Consider the following 27,721-nt stretch of genomic DNA (forward strand, 5'->3'; position numbering starts at 1 on the left):
CAGCCTGTATATGAACAGGGAGGTTTCTAGTAAAGCCAGATAGCTAGAAAAGAGGAAGCCCAATATCACTCATCATTTAGTGAAAGAAAGTGGAAATGAAGGGCAAAATAAAAGTCAGGAAAGAAGACTAGAAACTGTTCTTGTTTCATTTGCCAAAAAAACCTAAACAATAATTACCCCCTCTGCTTTCTTCTTAAAAACTTATCAACTCTTAAAACAGTTGCTACACTATTTCTGACTCTTATTTGCCTTTTTTATTTCACAGACATTTCAATTTTCTTTCACCATACTACTTTGATTTTCTTTTACATACATGAGGAATAATAAAATATAACATCTCAATCTGGCCACGTTTGAGTATTTAAACTTGATTACACAGAAACTTAGGGGGAAATGTTTTGTCCTGCAAAGTTAAAAGAGGAATAAAAAATACCCTGACAGTTCAAATCATCATATATGCTGTAAAATTTCATTAGAAGGAGAAATCCTTGGCTCATAAAAAAAATCCATATATTATAAATGACTGTGGCACTGGACCTAATTTAAAAAGTTTTGTTCACACATGGTTCATCTTAATATTTAAAATAATTGTGTTAAATAACACAAAATATACTGTTGGGAGATCTGACTTTTCTCATTTACTTTATATCGATTTATTACATATTCCTTAAAAAGATCAATGTGAATCCCTTTCTCCTGTTTCCTGCTCCACATGTAAGATTGAGTGACCCACTCAAAACCTTGCTCCAGTCCTCACCACTCCATTACTCTGTTCTAACCAATAACAACTCTCAACAAATTCCTTCCTGTCTATCCTCCTTTGTTCCTTTACAAAGCAAAGTGCCACATTTTCATCACCCTTTCCCTCAAAGCTTCTACTCATCGTTTTATTTTTGCAACTCAACCACTGGGCTGATTTACAACGCCCAACTCTGAGGAGAACCTACTCATGTGGTCATTCCGTCTTCTCTGGGCTGGTGTGTACTGGAACAAGCCTGAAGAGAACCAAAGAAGCTGACAGGTCTGAAATCCCAGTGATTCAGGCATCACCACAGATAAACGATGTCTGTGGTGGGAGAGGAGTGAGGCGGTGCTGCTTTAAACCCCTATGGATAGACTTTTAAGAGTCACCCAAACAGGTAAGAGCCAGAACAGCTTTCTTATGTCCAAATGGAGCCAAAAACTAAGGACAAACTGGGGTTATCTCTGTATCTCTGTGCCTGGCACTTCTGAACATCTGCCAAATAAATGATCTCATCTCAGGACCTCCAAAATAGTTCAACTCTTAAAGGACCGTTTGGCAAGGCAAGAAGGAAACGGAAACTGCATGGTAATGATTTGCTCAGAATTAAATACTAACAGGTAGCTTCTTCTTGCACTAAGAGTATTCAAAAAACACAGTTAAGTATGGTCTCCACTATTTTTTTTTTTTAATCTACCCAGCTGCCTGAAACAGCTACCTAATTTCTTTGCTTTACTTTCTAGAGGGCATAATTAAATATGCGAGCTGGAGGAAGAAGAGTGGACTCAAATGGCACAGATGACCACATGACGGCATAGCTCAATGTGTAGGCTCCTTCCTTGTCCCCCGTGACCACCACCCACTCCCATCCAGGACGGGACTGCACAACGCTGGGGCGGAGGTGTGGGTGAGGAGCCGGACAAAACTGCACTGGCCAGCGATGCTGGTGCGGAGGCGGCAGAGACTTCACATACTTGGGATTTTTACACTACAGATTAGCTTGAGTCACCAAACTAAATGGTATATATTATCTTTGACATTTAAAAGTTTTGAAATATATAACATAAGAGAAAAGAAAGTCTTTATACAAATATTTGTCGCATTGGCTCCTACATATTTTTTTTATAGTCATTTGGTATAATTATGTCTTCCTAAATACATTTTTTAAACTTAATTAGAAATGACACAATGATTGTAAAAATACCTCAAACCTAAAACTTCTTTCAAATTATGTTAGAAGCAGTAATTTTTCAAGAATATTCCCCCAAATTCCTGGTTGTTTATTAAAATCAATATTTTGAATTCCGCCTAACATCTCCTTCAGAGGGCGTATAAAATTCAAATGACATTTTAATGGCCACAGAGAAGAAAAAGTGTTCTTGTAACAACATTTGCTGTCAGGCTTTATCTGTCCTAACATATCTTAACATGAATCACTGTTTACACAATGTGGTTTTTCTAAATAACAATAAACCTTCACCAACTCAAATTATCTGTTAATTTAATAAAAGAGTAAATTATAGAATAAGCTTTTTAAATGCAATTATTTTGTAATGTCAATAAAATGTTTTAATGAAAAACAGTTTAAATTACAATTTATTTGTAAAGAGATGTATTAAAGTAAGATTAGTACAATAAAAATAAGCCTATACCCTGATTTATCAATGTCACTGGATTAAATTTAATAAATAAATTTTAAAAAAATAAGCCTATAAATTAACCATTGTATAAAGATACAGCAGATAATAAACTTTCCATTTCAAATCAGTAAAGAGAAGAATCAGTAGTTAACATCTTGGAAAACAACAATATTATTCACATGGAACCATCCCAAAATTTTCAAGTAAAGACTTAAATATTCATATTGGGGGGGGGGGGAGAAGATAAGAGGGGAAGAGAGGGAGGAGAGAGAGAAGCATTAACTCATTGTTCCACTTAGCTGCGCTGCCACTGATAGCTTCTCATATATGCCATGATCAGGGCTCGAACTGGCTACTTTGGGAGCAAGCCCTGACCGAGGCTCCATCTAGAGACCTTCGAGTTGAGCTGGTGACCTTGGGAATGAGTCAGCACCCTCAGGATCGGGCTGGTGACCCAGGGATCAAGCCAACAACCTCCGGATAGGTGACCCCAGGATCGAGCCGGCAACCTTGGAATCAGTGACCTCATGATTAAATCAGCAATCCTGGTGCTCCAGGACAACCCTCTGTGCCACTGGCCAGGCCTACGTATATTTATTTCTTAAAATCTTCTTTTTCAGTGTTTACCTTATTGATTTCAGAGAGAGGTAGGGAGAGAGTGAGAGAAAGACAGGAACATCGATCTGTTCTTATATGTGCCCTGACTGGGGATCGAACTGGTAGTCTCTGTGATATTTAGCCAGGGCTTTTAATTTTTTTAAAGTACTAGAAAAAATAAAAATTTTTGGCCAATAATACAGTAAAGACTTCTTTCATGTTTCAGAGCAAAGAAAGAATCCATTTAAATTTCTATATAACAAAAAACACCATATATAATGTAAAAAGGCCAAGAAAGTGATTATAAACATTGCTTAAGATATGCAACAGGACAGAGATAGGACATAATAAATAATGAATTCTAAACCAACATAAATATGAAGATCACAACAGAAAACAAGCAACTCACCAAAAACAAACAAACAAACCCCCCCCCCAATAACCAAAAATGTGGGTTTTGTTTTTAAAAGGCTCAAGCACATGTGCCAACAGAGAAGCACCTATTTTTAATAAGATGCTATTTTTTGCCAGCCCATTTATAAAAGTATTTTTAAATGGGTATCCCTGTTCACAAAAATGAATGTTCTTTCACATTGTTGGTAGGATTTCAAATTAGCATAGAAAACTTGGAAATATATCAAGTATTAAAAATACGTATACCCTCTGGTCTAGGTATTCCACTTCTCTGATATTTCCTTATGATAAATTCCTAGATTTGAGATTTGGTTTGTTTACCCAAGAATTATTTCTAATATTTTAAAAAGTGGAATTCTAATGTTCCAGTTTATTGGACTGGTTATATGTACAGCCTTACAGCTTAATGATATATAATTACTACATTATCAAGTAGTTACTAATATGCAAAGATATTCACAATGAATTAAGTGAAAAAGACAATTCCAAAGCAATACATACAATCATGCCCATGTGTAGTGTACTTTCCACACATACAGGGAGACTATACATTGCAATCCTACACCCATTACCAGGGACTGCTTCAGGAACAGGCAGGGCCACAGTATTCAAGTCAGAGACAGAGAAGGGTTTGCTGGGAGGACTTCTGGGAGTGAGTGTCTCCTCAAGTAGATACCTCTGAGTAAAGGATATATAGAATTCCTTTGGACTACTTTTGAGACTTTACATTAAAAATTATATGTAAATGTCCCTGGCTGGATAGCTCGCTTGGTTAGAACATTGTCCTGATACACAGAGGCTGAGGGTTCAATCCCTGGTCAGGCACATACAGGGCTCTCTCTCTCTCTCTCTCTCTCTCTCCCTAAAAATCAATAAATAAGCTAAAAAATATATCTAAATGAAAACTTCCAAAAACTTTAAACTGACTCAAATGGCAGGGATATTTACTGACTCAACGAGAAAGCATACAGCCCTGATTGTTACCGGCAATCACCTACAACCGCAAGAGGAACCAGCTTTGGAATGAAGCTCACACTGTGTGCTACAGAGCAAAAAGACAGAAAGAACCTGGGTTTTCATAAGATTGCTGAGCTGCTAAGCAAAGTCGATCCTAATGCCCACCCCTATAGACTCCCAGCTTTTGAGCCACCCATCCCTGTCACTTAAGTCAATTTACATGTTTTGGAACTCTTCATTTTGATACAATTTTAAACTTACAGAAGTCTCAAAAATAGTCCAAATATTTCCTGTATATCCTTTTCCAAATGTTTCAATAGTTAATATTTTGTCCCATTTACTTCACACACACTCTCTCTCTCTCCCTCCCCCCCCCCCCTCTCTCTCTCACACACACACACACACACACACACAATCTTCTGAAACCATTTGAGAGTTGGCTGCATATACCATGCCTATCATTTTCTCCAACTATTGCAGTGTTTACTTCCTAAAAATAAGCACGTCTTAGATAATGACAGTACAATAATCAGAATCAAGAAATTTAATATTGATACAATCTAATCCAGTCTATACTCAAATTACACCAATTATCTTCAAATTATGTCCTTTGTAGCTATTTTCCCTAACCCAGGATCACCCACTACATCTGTTGTTATGTCTCTTTAGCCTCCTTTAATCTGGAACAGTTCTTTAGTTTCTGTCTTCCACAATAAGACACTTTAGAAAACCATAGGCCAGGTTTTTCTGTCTTGTTTCCCTAGATTCTGCATACTTGGCAGGAGTACCTCAGACATGGTACTGTGTCCCATTCAGTGGAACAGGAGGCATATGGCGTGGGTTTATCCCAATACTGGTGACTAAGTTTGATCACTGTGGCAGACTGATTATAAGGTGCCCCTGTGATTCTTACCGCCTAGCATTGATGTCCTCCCTTGAGTGTGGGGGAGACCTGCAACTTACTTTTGCCCTAAGAGAATATAGCAAAGGTAATAGGCTATTTGAAATTATAAGTATGATTATGCTACTAAAGCTGTAGCTTCCGTCTTACTGAAGTATCCCCTCCCTTGCTGGCTGTATTGTCTGTAATTAATAGAATGTAAATTGATGAAAAAAGAAGTCTTCATCTGTTTTGCCCGCTGTTATACCCAAATGACTAAAAAAGTGTCTGGCACGGGGTAGGTGCTTTCTTTGTAGAAAGAAGGAAAAGTTAAAAAAAAGAAAGAGAGTAGAGGAAGAGAGGGAGGAAGACAGAGAGGGAGAGAGGAAAGGAGAAATGTCTATGTTCCTTCCTAGCTCAGGACCACTCTCCTGATCTAGCTTGTTTCCAGCAGGGCTCACATTACTAAAACCAGTCAATTATTTTTTCCCTTTAGTTACCTGATTTTTAAAATTAAAAATGCTAATGTTCCCTTTTATTAGTACTATACACATAATTAAAACTTGATTTACTCTCACATCTGCTAAACAATGAAATAAAAGAATTATGTTAGGACATGCAACTCATTCTTTACTTAACTCAAGGTAAAGAAACAAAATGTGGAAAATATTTCAATTATCTAAGAAGTCATGTGATACAAGAACAGCACTGGATCAGAAAGCTTCGTCACTGTGCTGGTTTAACTGTGACTCATGAACTGGTTTACAAAAGAGTAAATTTCCTGGTTTCTAACTGCTTGAATAACTTATGACAATCACATGGTCCTGTTTCTTGAAAATGGATTGGGCTAATTCAACAATATTCATGGAAAGGCTTTAAAAATAGCACTTCATCTTTTTAGACTGGCCTGTATGTAACTGCTAACTTTCTTTTCCCTCACATCCTACATTTCCTTCTATTAAGTTCCCTTTGGAAGATGTTTTCTACCTCAGTCCTATTTTGATTTTCTCTTGTAGCTGAATACCATCAAAACCCCTAAAAAGGCTGAATTTTATGGGACTCAGCTAAGCTATAGTTGTTGATTTGTAGCCAGCCCCCTAAGGCAACAAAGATTGCTCTGCCTCCCCGGCCCTTCCTCTGGCTTCATCATGGGACAGGACTGGAGTCTGGACATCAAAGTTGAGCAGACTGCCAGTCACTGATTACTAACAAGAAGGCAAAAATGTATGCATCCATCTTCAGTTTTCACTTCACAGGACCCTTCCCCTCAATACACCCTCATGACATCTCTTTTGTTTTCTTATTACAAAAGCAAAACATATTCATTATAAATCTCAGGAAATATAAGCAGTCAAAAGAACGTTTATATATATAATATATGTATAGTGTGTGTGTGTGTATGTGTGTGTATAAAATCCCAAAGGCAATCACTGTTAACAGCTTACTATATTTGTCCTTCACAAATTTTTTATAAAATTGGATTAGGTACCTACTATGTATTTTATCACCTGTTTTATACTATAATGGATCATACCTTTTCACATAAACAATTCTATTCATTTGACTTAATAATGCAGAGTCTTCTGTTGCAGAACAGACACTGAGATTCTAATTTTTCTCTCTTATAAAACAGTGCTACAAAGAACTATCTTGAAGCTATATATAAATAGAATATGTCATTTCTTTGGAAATAGACATACAAGTAGAGTTTGCTCTTAGATAAGTGGTATATATAGTATTGTTCAACTGCTCTCCCATAGTTAATTACAGTCTTTACTTCCACATTTACATATGAAAATACAGGCATATACTCTGGTATCTGAATTCCTTTTAACAAAATTTTATATTCTGGTGATGGCAATAATAAGAGCAGCATCAGCCATCCCAGTAACTGCTGTTAAAAAAACTTTTCATGCCTGAGCAGGCGGTGGCACAGTGAGTGGATAGAGTGTTGGACTGGGATGTGGAGGACCCAGGTTTGAGACCCCGAGGTCGCTAGCTTGAGCACAGGCTTATCTGGTTTGAACAAGGCTCACCAGCTTGAGTCCAAGGTTGCTGGCTCGAGTAAGGGGTTACTTGGTCTGCTGTAGCCCCCCAGTCAAGGCACATATGAGAAATCAACCAATGAACAACTAAGGAACCACAACAAAGAATTGATGTTTCTCATCTCCCTCCCTTCCTGTCTGTCTGGCCCTATCTGTCCCTCTCTCTGATTCTCTCTCTGTCTCTACCACACAAAAAAAACACAAAAAACTTTTCATACATGATCTCACTAATCCTTACAATCACCTCAGGGACAGGTGGTAATATCCTCAGTTTACAGACAGGAAACTGGAGCTCAATAAAGTTAACAAGTTACAAAACTTCCAGTCAAGATGGCAGTGTAGGTAAACACAATATTTGCCTCCTCCCACAACCACATCAAAATTACAACTAAACTACAGAACAACCATCATTCAGAACAGTCTGAAATCTAGTTGAATGGAAGTCCTATAACTAGGGATTTAAAGAAGAAGCCACATTGAAACTGGTAGGAGGGGTGGAGATGCAGAAAGGGCTGGTCCCACACCCCCATGTGGCAGATAAAAACTGGGAGGATACCTTGGCTGCAGAGGTCCAACCCAAGGAGTGAGGGGTCCCAGCCCCACACCAGGCCCCCCAGACCAGGGTTCCAGTGCGAGAGAGAGAAGTCCCCATAACTTCTGGCTGTGAAAACCAGCAGGGATTGTGGCCGAGTGAGATGGAGGACTGCTGGAGTCCCAGGCATTTCCTCTTAAATGGCAGGCGTGTAAACTTACTCAGACTCACTCCCTCTGAGCTCCAGCACTGGGACAGCAGCCCCAAAGGGACCCGAGACATACTGAGGAGGAACTGAACTGCTGGCCATCAAGACAACAGCAGGGGCAGGGCAGCTTTCTCTGAGACAGAAGTACTGGCAGAGGCCACTGTTTTTTGATGAGCACCCCCCCAACAGAGTCAGCAAGCCAGCGCAGTATCTGTACCTCCATCAACCTGTCTGACATTTGACACATTTGCCATGCCCTAGTGGTTCCCTAAGACCTCACTCATCCCATTTGACTTTTGGGCCCACCCAAGGTGTTTTTAGTGGCTTTTCCATACAAATGGCCTGCCTTGGCTCAGGCTTCAGACTTCCCTAAAATCTCTCAAACAAGCAGCATCTGGACTCAGCATGCACTGTAACTCTCATTAATGTGTCCCCAGAGCCGGCACTAGCAGCAGCTGACCTTGGCCTCACCTGGGTACCTCCAAGCACAACACAAGGAACAGCCATCTGTAGGTCACTTTGTAGCTCATGCCAGGTTGCCCGTGGCAGAACACAGGCAGTGGCTGACCTTGGCCTGCACCTCCCATGAGGCTCCAGAGCCAGAGCATCCTGTGGACAGCTTCAAACTACATCCAAGCATCATCACCTAACCACTTCCACAAGTGACACACTCAAAGGTCAGGCACAGTAGGCACCAGAGCCCTGCTAAGGTAAGTCCTGCTCCATGGGGTGGGTCAAACACAGGGAAGCTGCCAAAATGAGGAAAGAAAACAAAACATGTCCCAAAAGAATGAACAAAACAAAACTCCAGAAAAAGAACTAAATAAAATGGAGACAAGCAATCTTTTAGATTCACAGTTCAAAACACTGGTTATAAGGATGCTCAATGAACTTGGTGAGAACTTTGACAGCATAAAAACGAACCAGTCTGAAATGAAGGATACACTAACTAAAATGAAGAATAAGTTACAGAGATTCAGTAGTAAAGTAGATGAAGCCAAAAATCAAATTAGCAATTTGGAATATAAGAAAAATTTAAAAATACCCAATCAGAACAGCAAATAGGAAAAATAATCCAAAAAAGTGAGGACAGTGTAAGGAGCCTCTGGGACAACTTCAAGCATACCAACACTCACATCATGGGAGTGCCAGAAGAAGAGAGAAAAGAAACTGAAAACCTATTTGAAAAAAATGAAAGAAAACTTCCCTAACTTGGTGAAGGAAATAGACATACAAGGCCAGGAAGCACAGGGTTTCAAACGAGATGAATCCAAAGAAGCCCATACCAAGCATCATAATTAAAATGCAAAAGGCTAAAGACAGAGAATCTTAAAAGCAGCCAGAGAAAAGCAGTTACCTACAAGGGAGCTCCCGTAAGACTGGCGTGTCAGCTAATTCCTCAACAAAAACTTTGCAGGCCAGGAGGGACTGGCAAGAAACAAAGTGATGAAAAGCAAGGATCTACAACCAAGATTACTCAACCCAGCTATCATTTAGAATCAAAGGACAGAAAAAGAGCTTCCCGGACAAAAAAAAAAAAAAAAAAAAAAAAAGCTAAAGAAGTTCATTACGACCAAACCAGTTTATATAAAACGTTAAAGGGTCTTCTTTAAAAAGAAAAAAGATAAAAAATATAAATAATAAATGACAAAAAGTACGTATCCCAACAATCAAATTTAAAAAACAATATAAACAAGCTGAACAGAAACAGATTCATGGCCCTGGCCAGTTGGCTCAGCAGTAGAGCGTCAGCCTGGCATGTGGGGGACCGGGGTTTGATTCCCGGCCAGGGCACACAGGAGAAGCGCCCATCTGCTTCTCCACCCCCTCCCCTCCTTCCTCTCTGTCTCTCTCTTCTCCTCCTGCAGCCAAGGCTCCATTGGAGCAAAGATGGCCCGGGCGCTGGGGATGGCTCCTTGGCCTCTGCCCCAGGCGCTAGAGTGGCTCTGGTCGCGGCAGAGCTACGCCCAGAGGGGCAGAGCATCACCCCTGGTGGGCGTGCCGGGTGGATCCCGGTCGGGCGCATGCGGGAGTCTGTCTGACTGTCTCTCCCCGTTTCCAGCTTCAGAAAAATACAAAAGAAAAAAAAAAAGAAAGAAACAGATTCATAGATACAGAGAACATTTTGACAGTTGCAAGATGGGAGGGGGCTGGGAAATGGGTGGAAAGGTGAAGGAACTAAGCAGTACAAATTGACCTGACCTGGGGTGGCACAGTGGATAAGAGGTCAACATGGAATGCTGAGTTCCCCAGTTTGAAACGCTGGGCTTGCCGGTCAAGGCACATATGGGAAGCAACTACTATGATTTGATGCTTCCCGCTCAGCCTCCTTTCTCTCCCTCTCTCTCTCTCCTCTCTTTAAAATCAATAATTTTTTTTAAACTTAAAAAAAAAAGTACAAATTGGTTGTTACAGAATAGTCATGGGGATGTAAAGTACAGCAAAGGCAATTCTAATAATTATGTATGCTGTCAGATGGGTGCCAAGATTTATAAGGATGGTCACTTAGTTACGTAATGTCTAATCACTGGGGTATATCAACTGTAATTGAAAATAGAAATGATTTTTAAAAAGCAACCAGTTATGAAGAAGTGAAACTATTAAGTGAGGTATTAATACTCAGGTCAGCCTGACTCCAAAGCTCCCAAACAATTTTAAAGAAATAGTCAAATCTAAAGTGTTTAGTGTGCTACAGAGCTCATGCCCACTAATAAGAGCCAAGGTATAACTATTCCAGAATTTTGTAAGACGATTGGTTAAGTTTCTGAAAGCCTGAAATTAGCCAAGTGGCGGGATTTATACTGCAGAAATCAATATTGTTTTGTTTTGAGAGCCAGCTTATCAGCATACCAAATTCAAGTACTAAAGTCGATCTTCTGTTTTCCAGTTATCTCTTCTTGTTATTATCCTGGTAAGAGGGCGGTCTTGTCTTTTCTCTCCTTCAGCACTGTCTGCTCCACTGTGGAGCTGATCTGTTCCAGTCAGAACTCCCATCTGCCTGTGTCAAAGGGACCCCTGCCCACCCCACTCCTCTCCAGCACCCAGAGCCACCTCACCTCATTTGCCTTGAAGGCACCAGTGCTAATAACACCTTGCTTTGGATCCCCATTGACCATCGGGGCAGAGAAGCCCCAGGCTCCCATTACCATACCCCCAACTTGCATCCCATAAGGTTCCACATTCACCTCTTCTAGACCTGTTGCCCACCCCTCCCTGCCTCCTGAAATCTTTCCATTGTACCTTCCAGAACTAACAGCTCCCTATTATTTTTAATTTCTTTGAATGTTTCCCCTTTCCTTTCTTTCTCTAGCCTAAATCTGAATGTCCCCAGAGAGCTGTTCTTTCTGTAATAATTCTCAAGTCACTGGGCCTGGACTTGGGAAAGATGTCCTTGGCATTGATGCCTCCTCAGCACTGTCTCTCCTCGCTCCCTCTCAGCTTTGATTTTCACATCACCAGACCACCAGCCTACTATCCCTCCTTGTTGCTGTTATCTATAACCCCTCCCCCCAGTAATCCCCAGTCCTGTCTCACTGATTTTAGCTGCTGATTTCCTATCACTTTCTCTCATGCTTGAAGATAACATGACCCTTCCAACACCTAGGCCTCTCATTTCTGTGTACTCCTCCATTCTAATGACCTTTTCCTCAACCAGACCTCAGCCACTCACTGCCATGACAACAGTCCAACCTCCTTATTACCAGTGACGGCAATCACCTCAATATCAAGGATCCCTCTCTTTGACTGCCTCCTCTTGGCTTTCTAGCTCTTTCCTTCTAGTATCTGACTAATAATCTTTTGACCCCACAAGAACCTACAGTCCATTGATCCTATATTCTTTTCACTCTCCCTCATCCCTCACCCCTACATTCCAACTTTCCTTCTTAAGCAGGTTAAATTCCAAAGTCAGACATTATAATCATTTGCTGTTGCTGTGATTTGTTTGTGATATGCCTAATTCCTTGTACAGGAATGCCTGTGGTGTGGATTGTGGATTGCAAAGTGAGCAAAAGGGGTGGAATGTTGGGCAAATAAGTTTGTAAAATTTGTGTTATTTGGTTTTGCTCACTTTTATTGTTAAAAATGGCCGCTGCTCATGTGATGATGCTGCCACGTGATAGTGCTGATTACCTTCCTGTTTGGGAAGGAGCTTGGTTGTGCTAACATGTGCTGGAGGATGGCTTTCGTGTGGAAAAGTTTTAAAAGGAGGAGCTAGGAGGCCATTTTGGCAAAGAGGCCATGTGGTTGCAGAAGAGGCAGGCAGCCAAGATGGAGGCGTGCAGATGGAGGCGTGCAGATGGTGGGGAGCTGAAGGGGAACAGAATTGGGGGCTTTTGTTTCTAGAAAAAAAACAGAAAAATTCTCCTGGTCCTGGAACCAGAGAACGTGTGAATGGGTTTTGGTACCTCATGTGTTTTTTACTTGTTGGCCGGTATGGTTCTAGAATAAAGGTAATGGCCCACCATTTCTTGGCTCCGCTGTTTCATTACAATCTATCCGAATCAAATGGGAACCTGCACAAGCCAGGTGGCAGCTGCGACCACCACGACTGCTGGACTTACATGATCACTTCAATCTTCACTTGAAATAAAATATTTTAAGATATTGTATTTTTCAAACACATACATAAGTAGAATATACTTACATGACATTAAAATACATTATCTTAATCTGTAAAAATTTATCAGCTATAACTTAATGATCTGTGCACATTTCTTAATGTCCTATATTTCAATAAAATATTTTAAAATACAATGTAACACCACACAAATTACGTCCAAACAAAATAATGTCTGTGTTAAGGAAAAAGAAGATTCTTGCTTTTGCTTGCTTCCTAAAATGTTAAAGGAGTGAAATAAAAGCAACCCCCTCCTTTCATTTCCTGCCTTTACAAGTCAGAGTTCAATAACAGATCAGTTAAATACTACTCCTGCTCACAGGAATCTCCTTAGCAACCTTTCACAGCTTGTCATGGGTTGCAGAATTCTCTCAGTCTCCTATTCTAAAAAGGGCCCAGATCCCTTCCACAACAAAGAAATTTAAAACAGAAAACTTAACAAGCTGTTTAAACAGACATTTTAGGTAACTCTCATAATCTCCTTCAATTCTTTTGCCAGCTCCTTTTCTCAAAGCATTCTGCTGTCTCGCTTCTCAAGGCAAAGTCAGATCTGGTCACCACAACCTCTCTACCAACAACAGTGGCTACTTCTACACTTGGAAGTCACTGTTAAAGGCCATCCTTGCTGGCCCATACCATGAGACCCTGGGCCCATTAACAATTTAACATTACCTGTATTTAAAATACAGGTAATCCACCAAGGGGAACACCAGGATTGTTTTAGTTATTCATTTAATCTTCTTTCCTGCTAAAGAGAAAGGGCCTCTGACTGCTTCGTGGTTAATAGAAGACAGGAATGTGATGAAATTTGGAAAAAAAAGTAAAAATAACAAAAAAACCTCATTAAAAGACTTAAAAATCAAATCCTTTATGTTTTAGTATTTTTAAGTGCTTAGCAATTTTCTTCAACTTTACGAGTATAACCCATAAAATTATTGAAATGATGGCAGTAGGAAAATGGGGGTGAAAGCCCCCCCTACACTAGGGATCAGGACCGCGTCTTTGGCAAACGAGTAGCCACAAGTACAGGTCAGTCATTCAAAAGTTTGTAAATATCAGTCTGAGCCACTCCTAGAGAGGGAGACGTTAGTGTAACACTATTTACCCAGAAGAGTTAAAATGCAGATGAGTGGTTGCCAAGCGTTGGGAAGAGGGAAGGGGATAACTACAGAAGAAATGGGGGGATTCTGCGGGTTAACAGAACTTGATTGTGAAGATAGTTAACACAACTCAATGTATCTGTCAAAACTCAATTGTAACTGACATCAAAATTACAACTAGACTGCAGAACAACCATCATTCATAACTGCCTGAGATCTAGCTAAATAGAAGTCCTACAACTAGGGAATTAAAGCAGCAGCCATACAGAGACTGGTAAGGGGATGGAGACATGGAAGGGGCTGGTCCCACTCCCACATGTGATGGAAAAAAATTAGGGAGGATATCTCGGCTGCACAGGTCACCCCTGAGGAGCAAGAGGTCCCAGCGCCACACCAGGCCTGCCAGACCAGGGTTCCAGTGCCAGGAAGGTAAGTCCCCATAACTTCTGGCTGTCAAAACCAGTCGGGAACAAGGCTAATAGAGACAGGGGCTTCTGCAGCTCCTTCCAGGGAGTTCCTCTTAAAGGGCCCATACAGAGACTTAGCTAGACTCACTCCCTGAGTTCCAACTCTGGGGCAGCAGCTTGAAAGACACCCGAGACATACAAGGAGAAAATGAATTCTCCAGCACCAAGTGAGAGCTTGAGGGAGGTGGGGTACAGCTTTCCCCAAACAGCAGTACTGGCAGGGGCCATCCTTCTTCTGTTGAGCCTCCCCCGCCACAGAAGTGGCAGGTGGGCACCATTTCTGAGACTCCATCAAACAGGCTCATACTCATTGCCCAACCCTGGTGATCCCCTGAGGCCCTGTCCTCCCCAACTTTCAAGCCCACCCAAGCTGTTTCCATACAAATGGCCTGTTTTGGCTCAGGCTTCATACTTTCTTAAAATCTCTCAAACAAGCAGCATCTGGCCTCAGCATGCACCATAACTCTCGCTTAGTGGCCACAGGCCCAGCACTAGCAGCAGCCAACCTAGGATCACAGGTTGGCCTCCCTGGTTACCTCGAAGCCTAGCGCAAGTCACAGCCATCTTCAGATCACTTTGTAGCTCATGCCAGGTGGCCCCAGGCAGAACACAGACAGCAGCAAACCTTTACCTGCATCTGTCTCCCAGGAGACCCCAGAGCCAGAGCACCCAGTGGACAGCTTCAGACCACATCCAAGCATCACCACCCAACCACCTCCACAAGTGACACACTCAAAGGGCGGACTTAGCAGGTACCAGAGCCCCAGTGAAGTAAGTCCTGCTCTGTGGGGTGGACCCCGACACAGCTGATACTCCACAGTAGTTGGAGGTTGGAGGTCGGTGGTTACAGCCAGTCCTCATAGCTGATTGCCCTGGAGGAAAATCCTTCCCGTTGAGATTCCAACAGAAATCAAGGGTCATCTACAAGAGATGTACCTGGCCCACACAAGGACGGCATCTGAATGCACTTGGGTGATCAGGGAGGCTGTGCCACTAGACCCTACAGGACACCTACTACAATAGGCCTCTCTACCAAGCCTGGGAAAGGTAGAAAAATAAGGGTGAAAGCTCTACCAAATACATAGAAACAAACAAAGGGAGGCTGATAAAATGAGGAGAGGAAGAAATATACCCCAAAGAAAAGAACGAAACAAAACTCCAGAAAAATAAACAGAATGGAGATAAGCAACCTACTAGATACATAGGTTCAAAACATCGGTTGGTTATAAGGATGCTTAATGAACTCAATGAGAACTTGAACAGCATAAGAAAAGACCAGTCAGGGAACTGGTCTAACTGAACACTAAAATGAAGAATAATTTAAAGGGAATCAACAGTATAGTAGATAAAGCCAAAAATCAAATCAGCAATTTGAAATAAAAGGAAGCAAAAACACCCACTCAGAACAACAAAAAGAAAAAAGAAGCTCCCAAAACTGAGGATAGCATAAGGAGCCTCTGGGGCAACTTCAAGCACACCAACACTCACATCACGGGGGTGCTAGAAGAAGAAGAAATAGAGCGAGCAAGGAATTGAAAATCTATCTGAAAAAAACAATGACAGAAAACTCCCTAACTTGGTAAAGCAAATAGACATACAAGGCCAGGAATCTCAGAGTCCCAAACAAGATGAACCCAAAGAGGCCCACACCAAGACACATCACAATGAAAACGCCAAAGGTTAAAGAGAGAATCTTAAAAGCAGCAAGAGAAAAGCAGTTAGTTATCTACAAGGGAGCTCCCATAAAACTGTCAGCTGATACCTTAACAGAGATGTTGCAGGCTGGGAAGGACTGGCAAGAAATATTCAAAGTGATGAAAAGCAAGGGACTACAACCAAAATTACTCTTTTCAGGTAAGCTACCATTTAGACTCAAAGGACAGAAAAAGAGCTTCCCAGAAAAGAAGAAGTTGAAGGAGTTGATCACCACCAAACCAGTATTACAAGATATATTAAAGGATCTTCTTTAAGAGGGAGGGATAAAAAGCCCTAGCCTGGTAGCTCAGTTTGTTAGAGCATCATCTGGACGTGCCAAGGTTGAGTGTTCAATTTCTGGTCAGGGCACATGCAATAAACCAATGAATGCATAAATAAGTAGAACAACAAATTGATGCTTCTCTCTCCCTCATTCCAAAAATTAATAAATAATTTTAAAAATACATAAACAACAAAATGGCAATACATACATATCTATCAACAACTGAATCAAAAAACAAAGTAAATGAATAAAGAGAACAGAAAAAGACTCATAATTACATTTCGATGAGAACATTTTGATGGTTGCCAGATGGAGGGTGGTTGTGGGGATGGTTGAAAAAGGTGAAGGATTAAGAAGTACAAATTGTTTGTTAAAGATTAGTCATGGGGATGTAAAGAACAGCACAGAGAACACTGACAATAACATTGTAATAACTATGTATAGTGTCAGATGGGTGTGAGATTTCCTGGAGTGATCACTTAGTAAGTTATGTAATGTCTAATCACTAGGGTGTAGACTTGAAACTAATATAATAATGTATGTCAACTATAAATGAAAAATTAAATGGAAAAAATTTTTTTTAATAAAATTAAAAATAAAACCTGAAAAAAACTCTTCAATTATAATATAAAAGGTTAAATTTTACTGTATGATAATTATATATTCAAATATGAAAAAAAAAGTTGTAGGAAAAAATTAAATGACCTGTTATAGTCAAAAAGTTTGCATGTCTTTTAAAACAATATTTTTGCTTTCCCTACCGCAGTCCTAACTGCATTTCCCAACCATGGTCTGGGGTGATCCATGGTTGGTTGACTGTGTGGATGAGAAACCCATGGATATGAAGGGCCATCTGTAAAGTTAAAAATTATAATGAATTTTCAACTGCATAAGGGGTCCACACCCCTAACACCCACATTATTCAAGGGTGTACTTGATTTTAAGAAACATTAAGGCCCTGGCTGATGATTCAGTGGATAGAATGTCAGCCTGGCTTATGCGGTTCGATTCATGGACAGAGCATACAAGAGAAGCAACTATCTGCTTCTTCCCGCCTCTCTTTCCCCCTTCTCTCTCTCTTCCCCTCCCACAGCCAGTGGTTCGATTGGTTTAAGCATGGCTCCTGGCCCTGAGGACAGCTCTGTTGGAGCACATCAGCCTCAGGTGCTTAAAATAGCTTGGTACTCGAGCACTGGCCCTAGATATGGCTTGCCGGGTGGATCCCAGTCAGGGTGCATGCGGGAGTCTGCCTCACTATCTCCCCTCCTCTAGCCTAAAAAAAAAGAAAGAAACAAACAAACAAACATTAAGCTAATCTTGAGGTACAAGATCACATAAAAATTGATCAAATGCCAACATATGGCCTCCTTACCACTAAAGTCATAATTTTGTTTTTTTATGAGACGCATTAGAAAAAATTAAAACTAGAAAATAATTCATAATATTATTTTTATATACTACAAAAACTAATAAAAATAGTCAAACTTAAAGTTATGTACTTCAACCACATGTCTTTATGAGAGTCCTACAGACACAGGGAGTTGAAGGGATTCTCTTTCCCTAGCAGTCACCCTCACTCAGCTCTAGTAGATCTATGAGCCTTGCTGAAGAAGTAAGACTTTATTTTTTTCTCCCAGGAAACCCCATACCTCCCAACTAATATGCTGCACATTTTAAGCTCAGCTTTATGCTAAAGGCTCTATATTCACAACCCATTTTTCTGATGAGGAACTGAAGGCACAAAAGTGAGAAGGGCCCTGGCCAGTTGGCTCAGCGGTGGAGCGTCGGCCCGGTGTGTGAAGGTCCTGGGTTCGATTCCTGGTAAGGGCACACAGAAGAAGTGCTCATCTGCTTCTCTACTTTTCCCCTTCTCCTTTCTCTCTATCTCTCTCTTCCCCTCCTGCAGCTATGGTTTCATTGGAGCAAAGTTGGCCCCGGCGCTGAGGATGCTCCACAACCTCTACCTCAGGCACTAGAATGGCTCCGGCAGCAACTGAGAAAGGCCCCAGATGGATAGAGTGTCATCCCCTGGTGGGCATGCTGGGAGGATCCCGGTTGGGCGCATGCAGGAGTCTGCCTCTCTGCCTCCCGCTTCTAACTTCGGAAAAATTAAAACAAAACAAAGTGAACAAAAAAAGTGAGAAGGAAGGGGTAGTACATAAAGCTTCATCCAAACATAAACACCTGCCATATTGCCTCTTCCCAACAACATACTTTCCAATCCAGAAAGACTGAGGTGAGCCTGTATTACATATGGAACTACCAATAAGCTATTCTAACTCATCAAGGATCCTTCTACTCATTTACACAACTTGTTAGCAACCCTTTTCTTGGTCTGGACTTAATGCTAGCACGACCCTGCTGGAGCTTTTAACTTACAGAAAGAACTAGGAATCTCTTTTCTCAATAGAAAAACAATTTAAGGGCAAAAAGAGGCTCTAGCAATCACGTGCTTGATCCAGGATAACCTCACTCTCAAAAATAACTGTCTTCTCATTGAAAGAAAGATTGGCTTACATCCTTACATCAAGGATTCCCTCAACTTCCTATTGTCTACCTCAGGGCTCTGGTTTTACCTCTCTCAACCCTCAATTCTGTTTCTTAGGAAGAAGCATCTCTGTTACCTGTGTCCCAGCCCAACAGTTCTCCAACGTTTTACTTTTAGTACCCCTTTACATTCTAAAAATTACTGAGGAATCTAGGGTTTTTTGTTTATAATCTATCAACAGTTACTGTTATTAGAAATTAAAACAGAATTTTAAATTTAAATCTTTTACAATAATATTGAACATATTAACATCAGTAACAATTTTACAAAAAAAAACCCTCTATTTTAAAAAAAAATAGTGAATAGGAAAGGACTGTTTTACATTTTTGCAAAACTCTTGCAGGTCATGCTTTATAAAAACTGTCTAGATCTCCTATCTGCTTCTATCTACTGTTTGGTATTAGTCACATTCACACAGTCATGGAGCCTCTGAAAATTCCACTGTACACTCTTAGGACAATGAAAGTAAAAAGGCAAATAATGTCTTGGCATTACTTTGAAAACATTTTTCTCCTGACCTTGAAAGGGTGTCAGGAACCTCCCCACAGAGCTCTCCCACAGCCTTTGGAGAACTACTCTAGTCAAGCCACCTTGTAGACATAGTCCTAGGTCTGAATTCAGCAAATACCCACTCTCTAATTTGGGCTCCAGTCTCACTCTCTCTTGGTTCCCTTACCACAACCACCACCACCAAAACCACCACCACTAAGTCGTCTTCCCTAACCTAAAAAAATAAATGAAAATTAAAAAACTTCCTACTTGTATTATCTTTCTCTCAAGTCACCAAACTTCTCGAAAAAGTTCCCACTGCTTCTACTGACTCTCCTTTTAGTATTATTTTAATTACCAAAGCATACACAGATCATTCTCAAACAAATCAATCTCTCTCTCTCCTCTCTTCTTCTTTCTCTAAATCAATCAATCAATAAATTTAAAGATCCAAACAATATAGGTTAATCACCATTCACAATCCCAGTCTCTTACCCAGAGGTAACCACCCTGTTTAACCCTAGGAAATACCCTGAACCTACTTTGTAAAATAAATAAATACCAGGTTGAAATTATTTTCTTGTGATTTTCCTTTTTTTAAAAGTTATACAAAAAAATAAAAATTGGAAGAGAGTCTTGTTTATAGATTTCAGTTCTTTCAGTGACTGGAATAAGTTACGGATCAAAAGCTAAGGGCCAGGAGATAATTAGGGGAGAAAATGAAGTGACACTCCTGTACAAATCAAGTACTAAACAAGATGTTAAAACCAAGTTGATTTTATGGCTTGTATTGCCATAGTAAGACAGAATAATAAGACTTAAGACTATGCCTTGTATATAAAACCCTCCTATTTCATTACCTAAATGGAGGTTAATGCTGACTATATTTGTATCATCTTGATATATATTTAAGACTGTCTTACTATCTTACTGGTTTACAAAACATTTTCCCATATATTGTCTCTTTAAAATTTCACAACCCATCAGGTTAACAGAGACGATCATTAACATTTTATACATGAGAAAGTAAAAGTTCTGAGAAAAAAAGTACTTGCTCAAAATTACATAGCCAGAAAGACATCCACCAGAACCCACAGATAGAACTTAGATTGTTTGACTCAAATCAAATCCCATTCCTTTATATCATATTAAACAGTATATCAAAAATCCTTGCAACCTAAAAATATTAAGTTCTGGCCTATTTTTAGAGCTAACTTGGAAAAAATTATCTCTACTTTCAAAGTTGAACAAAAAACACAAAAATGAATTGTATAACTTTTGAACACAAAAACAGTAAATTATTTTTGCTTCCTTATTATACAAATACAATCCCTTAGGAACCTTGCATTTTAAAGTAACAGTTAAAATGTACTAACCCCTGAATCAACATGTAGATGTATTATAAAATTAGAAAAATAACCTCTTAAATTCATACTTAGACAATGCTGCTAACAAAAGACCTAAGACTCCTTCCTCATGTAAGAACGATGCAGCAGGCCCCGAAAAGACCACCACACCCGATTTATGAATGCTGCCCTCATTTCTCAGTGTTATCCCTAAAATTCCTGCAAGGAACACCTGGAATCACATGGAAATCCCTTAAATTTCACAATTAGAATTTTAAATTATGCTTTTTAAATTATTAAAAATCAATAATTCCAATTATACAAATAAATTAATCATTATTAATCTTATAGAAACAATGTTTCCAAGTCCCTATTTTTTCCCTCCACCAAGGCAGTTCCATAGGAGTCCAACACATTTAAATGACTTCTTTATTACAAAGCACTAGATTGGATGATGAAAATAACGATGTTAAAGAATTTCAAATGAAGGGCTCTGAATCTTAACTAACTCAACTTCACAAATAACTCAAACAAAATTTTAACTATGATTAAGCTAATCTTTGCAGTTGATGTTTTAAAAAACATGGACAAGATAACTGACTTTTCTTATTTTATTCTTCCTAAATATGAAAGATATATACCTGCTCTTAACACATTCTTGTCAGAAAACCAAAAACCCATAGTGGCAAAGGTAAGTACTCAAAGTTAGTCTATAAAGGACTGCAAAACTGCTTTACTAAGAAATATTTGGGCCCTGGCTGGTTGGCTCAGTGGTAGAGCATCAGCCCGGCTTGTGAATGTCCTGCATTTGATTCCCAGTCATGGCACACAGGAGAGGCAACCATCTATCTCCTTCTCCCCCACTCCCTCTCCCCCTTCTCTTTCTCTTTCTCTCTCTCTCTCTCTCTCTCTCTCTCTCTCTCTCTCTCTTCCCCTCCCGCAGCTATGGCTCAATTGGTTTGATCAAGCACATCTGTCTTGGGAGCTGAGGATGGCTCCATGGAGCATCTACCTCAGGTGCTAAAAATAGCTCAGTTGTAAGCATGGCCCCAGATGGGCAGAGCATCGTTGCCCAGTGGACCCTGGTGAGGGCGTATGCAGGAGGAGTTGGTCTCTCCATCTCCCCTACTCTCAGTTGGAAAAGAAGGAGGAAAAAAATTTAAAAAAAAATTTTGAGCATTTCTCTTACCTCTGTTTCTGTACAATGTGAATATCCCAATTTACCTGTAATAAAAATACAAAAATGTTATTTTCAAAGGATTTTAGCTTTATTATCATTTATAAACATATTTGAGCTACTCTGGCCATGGCTTCATAATATATATTTATGAAACTCCAAGCAAATAAAAAGTGCTAGAATGACCAAATATTCTAGACATTTAACTTGACATAGGCCCACAGAAGATAATAAAGAAAAAGATGAAAGAATATACTTAACTATAATTAGATCTGAAATATACATATATTAATATGCATATACAAAGTAAAACAAAAATACTTTTAAAGTCTTGCTTTCTTTTTAAAATACCTTAAAATATTTTTAAAATGTGCCTTTTAAAACACTTTGAAATGTCTTTAAAAACCTTTAAAAGTTTTTTCCTCAAATATACTTCCAGTTTAAAGGTACAGTGATCATTTCAATGAAAGCAGACATTTCAAATTCATATTTTTCTTAATATATGATGGTGGTTTTCCTTTAACATATCATTCGTTAAACCATATAATTAATCCAGGAATTCTTCCAACAGAAGATCATCTAGAGAACAACTAGACTGAACAGTATCTGGCTGCACCAGCATTAATACTTTCTCTCCTTCACGGAGACATAATACCAAGGAATAAATACAATTACATAGTACTGTCCATTTGGATAACTAAAATACACTTTTAAAACAGAAATCAGCTATTTGAAAGGGGAATCATTATTAAATAGTTTTAATAGAAAGACTAGCTAACACATTTATATTAGGGGACTAAAATTTTAATTTCCCCAGTCTGCACTTCTGAAATTTTATTGTCGTAAGTTCAAATATGCACGTAGTCCCACCTCTTTCTCTTCAACACTAGCCTCCCTCTGACCTCTTTCCTCTCCCCAACCTACTGCCCCTGCACCTTGCCCACAGGGTTGTTCTACCAGTCTGTGATTTTTTAAAAAACGTTTAAGTACAATTTATACACCTAAGAGTCTATGATGATACCATAAAAAAACCCACAAAAAATGTTTTCATATGTCTTCCAGTTCATAAAATGAAAAATAAAGTTGAAACCCATAATTTCTGATGAGCTAAGAATCCTGATATGAAATATTGGCTGAAACTGAGACCAGAAAAAAAAGGAAACTTTGGTTCTGTGAATTTAAAATAATTAAAGATTACATGAACACAGCCCTGGCCAGTTGGCTCAGTGGTAGAGCATCCGCCTGGCACGTGGAAGTCCCAGGTTTGATTTCTGATTAAGGTACACAGGAGAAGTGCCCATCTGTTCCTCTACCCCTCCCCCTTCTCTTTCTCTCTGTCTCCTTCTCTCTCTCCTATAGCCTGTAGCCATGGCTTGATTGACTCAAGCAAGTTGGCCTGGGTCACTGAGGATGGCTCTATGGCCTCAACCTCAGGAGCTAAAAATTAGCTCCCGGTTGCAACAGAGCAATGGCCCCAGATGGGCAGAAAATTGCCCCCTGGTGGGCCTGCTGGGTGGATCCTGGTTGGGGTGCATGCGAGAGTCTGTCTCTCTGCCTCCCCTCCTCACTGAATAAAAAAAAAGATTACATAAACACATAGATAAAATGAGTTTAACATATATGCACTTATATACTAGGGTTTGATAAATATATCTTTATATTGTTATATAAAATTGTATATTATAGGCCCTGGCCGGTTGGCTCAGTGGTAGAGCATCGGCCTGGCGTGCAGGAGTCCCGGGTTCGATTCTGGACCAGGGCACACAGGAGAAGTGCCCATCTGCTTCTTCACCCCTCCCCCTCTCCTTCCTCTCTGTCTCTCTCTTCCCCTCCTGCAGCCAAGGCTCCATTGGAGCAAAGTTGGCCCGGGCACTGAGGATGGCTCTGTGGCCTCTGCCTCAGGCGCTAGAATGGCTCTAGTTGCGGCAGAGCAACACCCCAGATGGGCAGAGCATCACCCCCTGGTGGGCCTGCTGGGTGGATCCCGGTCTGGCGCATACGGAAGTCTGTCTGACTGCCTCCCCGTTTCCAACTTCAGAAAAAAACAACAACAAAAAAAATTGTATATTATAAAGCTCTAGAGCTACTGAGGGTCTAAGTCTGGGCAGCCAAAGAGTGTGGTTAGCAAGATGAACAAAGATGCGCAGATGAGAGCAGCAATTAACCAAAAGTTGATAGAAACTGGAGAAAGAGAATGCCTCAAAGAGTTGCTGAGAGCTAAATTAATTGAATGTGGCTGGAAGGATCAATTGAAGGCACACTGTAAAGAGGTAATTAAAGAAAAAGTACTAGAACACATTACTGTTGATGACTTGGTGGCTGAAATCACACTAAAAGGCAGAGCCCTGGTACTTGACAGTGTAAAGAAGGAGCTTCTACAAAGAATAAGAACATTCCTTGCTCAGCATGCCAGCCTTTAAGATTGAATTAGCTTGGGCCCTGGCCGGTTGGCTCAGTGGTAGAGCGCCGGCCTGGCATGCAGAAGTCCCGGGTTCGATTCCCGGCCAGGGCACACAGGAGAAGCGTCCATTTGCTTCTCCACCCCTCCCCCTCTCCTTCTTCTCTGTCTCTCTCTTCCCCTCCCGCAGCCAAGGCTCCATTGGAGCAAAGATGACCCAGGCGATGGGGATGGCTCCTTGGCCTCTGCCCCAGGCGCTGGAGTGGCTCTGGTCACGACAGAGCGACCCCTGGAGGGGCAGAGCATCGCCCCCTGGTGGGCAGAGCGTCGCCCCCTGGTGGGTGTGCCGGGTGGATCCCAGTCGGGCGCATGCAGGAGTCTGTCTGACTGTCTCTCCCCGTTTCCAGCTTCAGAAAAATACAAAAAAAAAAAAAAAAAAAAAAAAAAGATTGAATTAGCTTGTGTTGTTTTGTGATCTTACTTCTGACAGTAAAACTTGCCATAAATTAGGAATCGCTTTCCCAAAAGAAAATCCTTTTTTGTATGATGGTATACAGTTTTCGGTAATGATGTATACATTGTATTGATTTTTTTTCCTAAATGTGTTATTTTAATAAATATCTCATGAATGAGAAATAAATAAATAAATAAAGCTCTATATACCATATATTATCTTTTTATTTATTTATATGACTGTTCAAAACATTAATGCCTTTGGTAGAATAGTTATACTTTGACTTCTGGAGAAATGGTAATGAACTTAACTTGGGAAAGTACTGTGGACAGTAATAGCTCAAAGGGCACAGACTACCTCTCAGCAAACATCTACTGAGCGTCTACTCTATATAAGAGAAAGAAGACAGGGAAGGAAAGAGGGGAAAAAACACAGTATCAGGACAAGTTATAACAGAGAGTAAGCTCCTTAAGAGTGCGTGGATATATATATCTTCAGTATGATATACTTCTAAGGAAAAGAGAATCACAAAGAAATCTAGATATTTTTATTTTATTTTAGTGAGAGGAGGGGAGGCTGATAGACTCTGGCATGCACCCCGACCAGGATCCACTTGGCAGGCCCACTAGGGGGCGATGTTCTGCCCATATGGGGCCAGTGCTCCGTTGCAACCAGGAGCCATCTTTTAGCAACTGAGGTGGACGCCATGGAGCCATCCTCAGCGCCGGAGGCTAACTGAGCCATGGCAGCAGGAGGGGAAGAGAGAGAGAAGGGGGAAGAGTGGAGAAGCAGATGGTCACTTCTCTGTGCTCTAACCAGAAATCAAACCCGGGACTTCCACATGCCGGGCTGTCGCTCTACCACTGAGCCAAATGGCCAGGGCCAGTAAAATTTTATGTAGTAGGTGTGTTGCTGGTAACAGCGCTGGTGAAAAATTCTGAAACTATTTTGTATTTATTGTAGCTTTGGGCAGGTAAGTAAATCAAGAGATGTTGGGAATCACTAACAGGAGAAAGAAGGAGTACACAAACCTAATGCGGGAAGGAGAGGCAGATCCCTGCAGGGGTGAACTAGACCTAGAGGTATAACACAACTTGAAAAACCTCAGGGGATATCTTAGCTCCGCCCTCCAAAAGAGGGAGAAGCAACAACATGCCATTATGAAAGGGCACACCTAGCCTATTCCCCCTCAAAGGAACCAGGGCTCCTCAGGTAACTGGCTGATTCCAAGGCTGGGACAAGGAAACTATAAGATAACCTAGAACATCATTTTGCACCAGAAAGTAATGATGTGCTCTAAGAATGATAGAGTGATGTCAAAAGGGCACGAGGCCTATGAAATAAGATTTTTTTCCAATGACCTCTATTATAAAACTGAAAACGCTCTCCTACAAGAGGACAAAAATTTGGGGGAGAACATACAATAGCTTTTGGTTATTCAACTTGAACTGGTGACGAAGTCATGCAAATATGTTACCGCATCTGCCACCCAAATCCCTGCCCACTCTCTGACCCAGGAATCAGAAAATGCCAATTACAGGACAGCAAAGCGTAAAGAAGCCCTGGAAATGATCTTGCCAAATCCATTCATTTTATAGATGAGTATTCTGAGCCTGAGGAGTCAAATGACTTGCACCAAATGACAGAGTTGAAAAGTTGATTCCAGGCTCCTAACCCCCTCTCATGTGGGTCAGTGCTGTTCCTGCATTCCCACTTACAGAGCTCAGTGGGGTTGGGGTACAGGATTGCAGGGGTGCTGTCCCAGCTACCTACTGTCCCAGCTACCTACTATTTACATTAAAAAAAATAGAAAAACGTTTTCATTATTTAACAGTTAGAAACCACCAATATAGCACCAAAACATTTTCATCTGACTTTGGAGTCTTTCTTCAAAAGTTGGCCACCTCTCAGCCCTGGCCGGTTGGCTCAATGGACAGAGCATTGGCCCGGTGTATGGAAGTCCTGGGTTCGATCCCAGTCAGGGCATACAAGAGAAGCCACCATCTACTTCTCTCCCCCTTTTTCTCCCCCCCCCCCTCTTCCCCTCCCACAGCTAGCGGCTCGATTGATTCAAGCATGGGCCCCCTGTGCTGTGAATAGCTCAGTTGATTCAACCATTGGCCCCAGATGGGGGTTGCCCGGTGGATCCTGGTCAGGGTGCATGCAGGAATGTGTGTCTCTCTCTCCCCTCCTCTCACTTAAAAATAAATAAACAAAAAAAAAAAGAAAAAGAAAAAGTTGGCCACCTATCTTTATAGAACCTGACCTGAAAAATCCCTCTCAACTCTAGAATACTGTGGCTTTACTTTCTACAATTCCATAACCTAAGCTGATGGTCAGCCAAACCAAGATTTCAAATTATTAAATGCAGTGTATTAGTTCTTTCAATAAAAAATAATGACTTTATTGATTTTTATTGAGCTTAAATAGAAAATAAGATTACTTATGTGATGACATACAATAAAAGGAAATATCTGAAATGGTATTTAAACATTAACTTACAAAATATTTCAACATTATCAAAATACTTATACACTAGATAGAGGGGTGACTCACAGAAGTAAGGCCAAACTTCAGTGTTCCTCAAATAGAACGAGCATTTTAATGTGTGATAATCAAGATTTTGTTTTAGACTCTTCTTTTTAACTCATTCTGAGATGTCTGATATGCTCTTAAAATTTACTAGACAAGTTCCCAGAAAACAGCAAAACCAATGTCTCCCTATAAATTGCAATAGAATGGCTTTAAGAAACAAACCAGTCCTAGTATAAAATGTCTGTCATAAAGAACTCATCAACTAAGACAACACCATCATCTTCAGCAGATATTTTAAATTTCAAATTCTGATAATCAGATACATAATTTCATTCAGCAGGTCCACTCAATAAATTACCTGAAAGACTATTTCAGTGAACACATCCTAGTAGAGTCACTCAGAACCTTGGCTGTTCAGGATTAGACTTTACATAGCCCACTGTGGTCTCACCTCCATGGAATCACAAATTCTGATGAACCACACAACTATTTGGTGGAAATTAAGGCAGTTTCAGAAAATATCCACAGATGTTCATGTAGAATACTTTTAAATTAATGAGCCTGACCAGTGGTGGCACAGTGGATAGTGTGTTGAC

General features: G+C 40.5%; 1 protein-coding gene and 1 pseudogene across 2 annotated transcripts in view; one reads left to right on the forward strand and one right to left on the reverse strand.

Annotated features, from left to right (window-relative positions):
• SPIRE1 (spire type actin nucleation factor 1) overlaps window positions 1-27,721 on the reverse strand; it is a 263,080-nt gene that overhangs the window by 213,728 nt on the left and 21,631 nt on the right. For both annotated transcript variants that reach the window (XM_066353336.1, XM_066353337.1), the window contains exon 2: window positions 21,751-21,785. In XM_066353336.1, coding sequence (XP_066209433.1) covers window positions 21,751-21,785 — 35 coding nt within the window. The remainder of the gene's footprint in view (window positions 1-21,750; window positions 21,786-27,721) is intronic.
• On the forward strand, window positions 23,825-24,161 carry LOC136383332 (transcription and mRNA export factor ENY2 pseudogene; annotated as a pseudogene).

This window comes from Saccopteryx leptura, chromosome 11 (assembly GCF_036850995.1).
Source record: "Saccopteryx leptura isolate mSacLep1 chromosome 11, mSacLep1_pri_phased_curated, whole genome shotgun sequence".
In the NCBI taxonomy this organism is placed as follows: domain Eukaryota; kingdom Metazoa; phylum Chordata; class Mammalia; order Chiroptera; family Emballonuridae; genus Saccopteryx; species Saccopteryx leptura.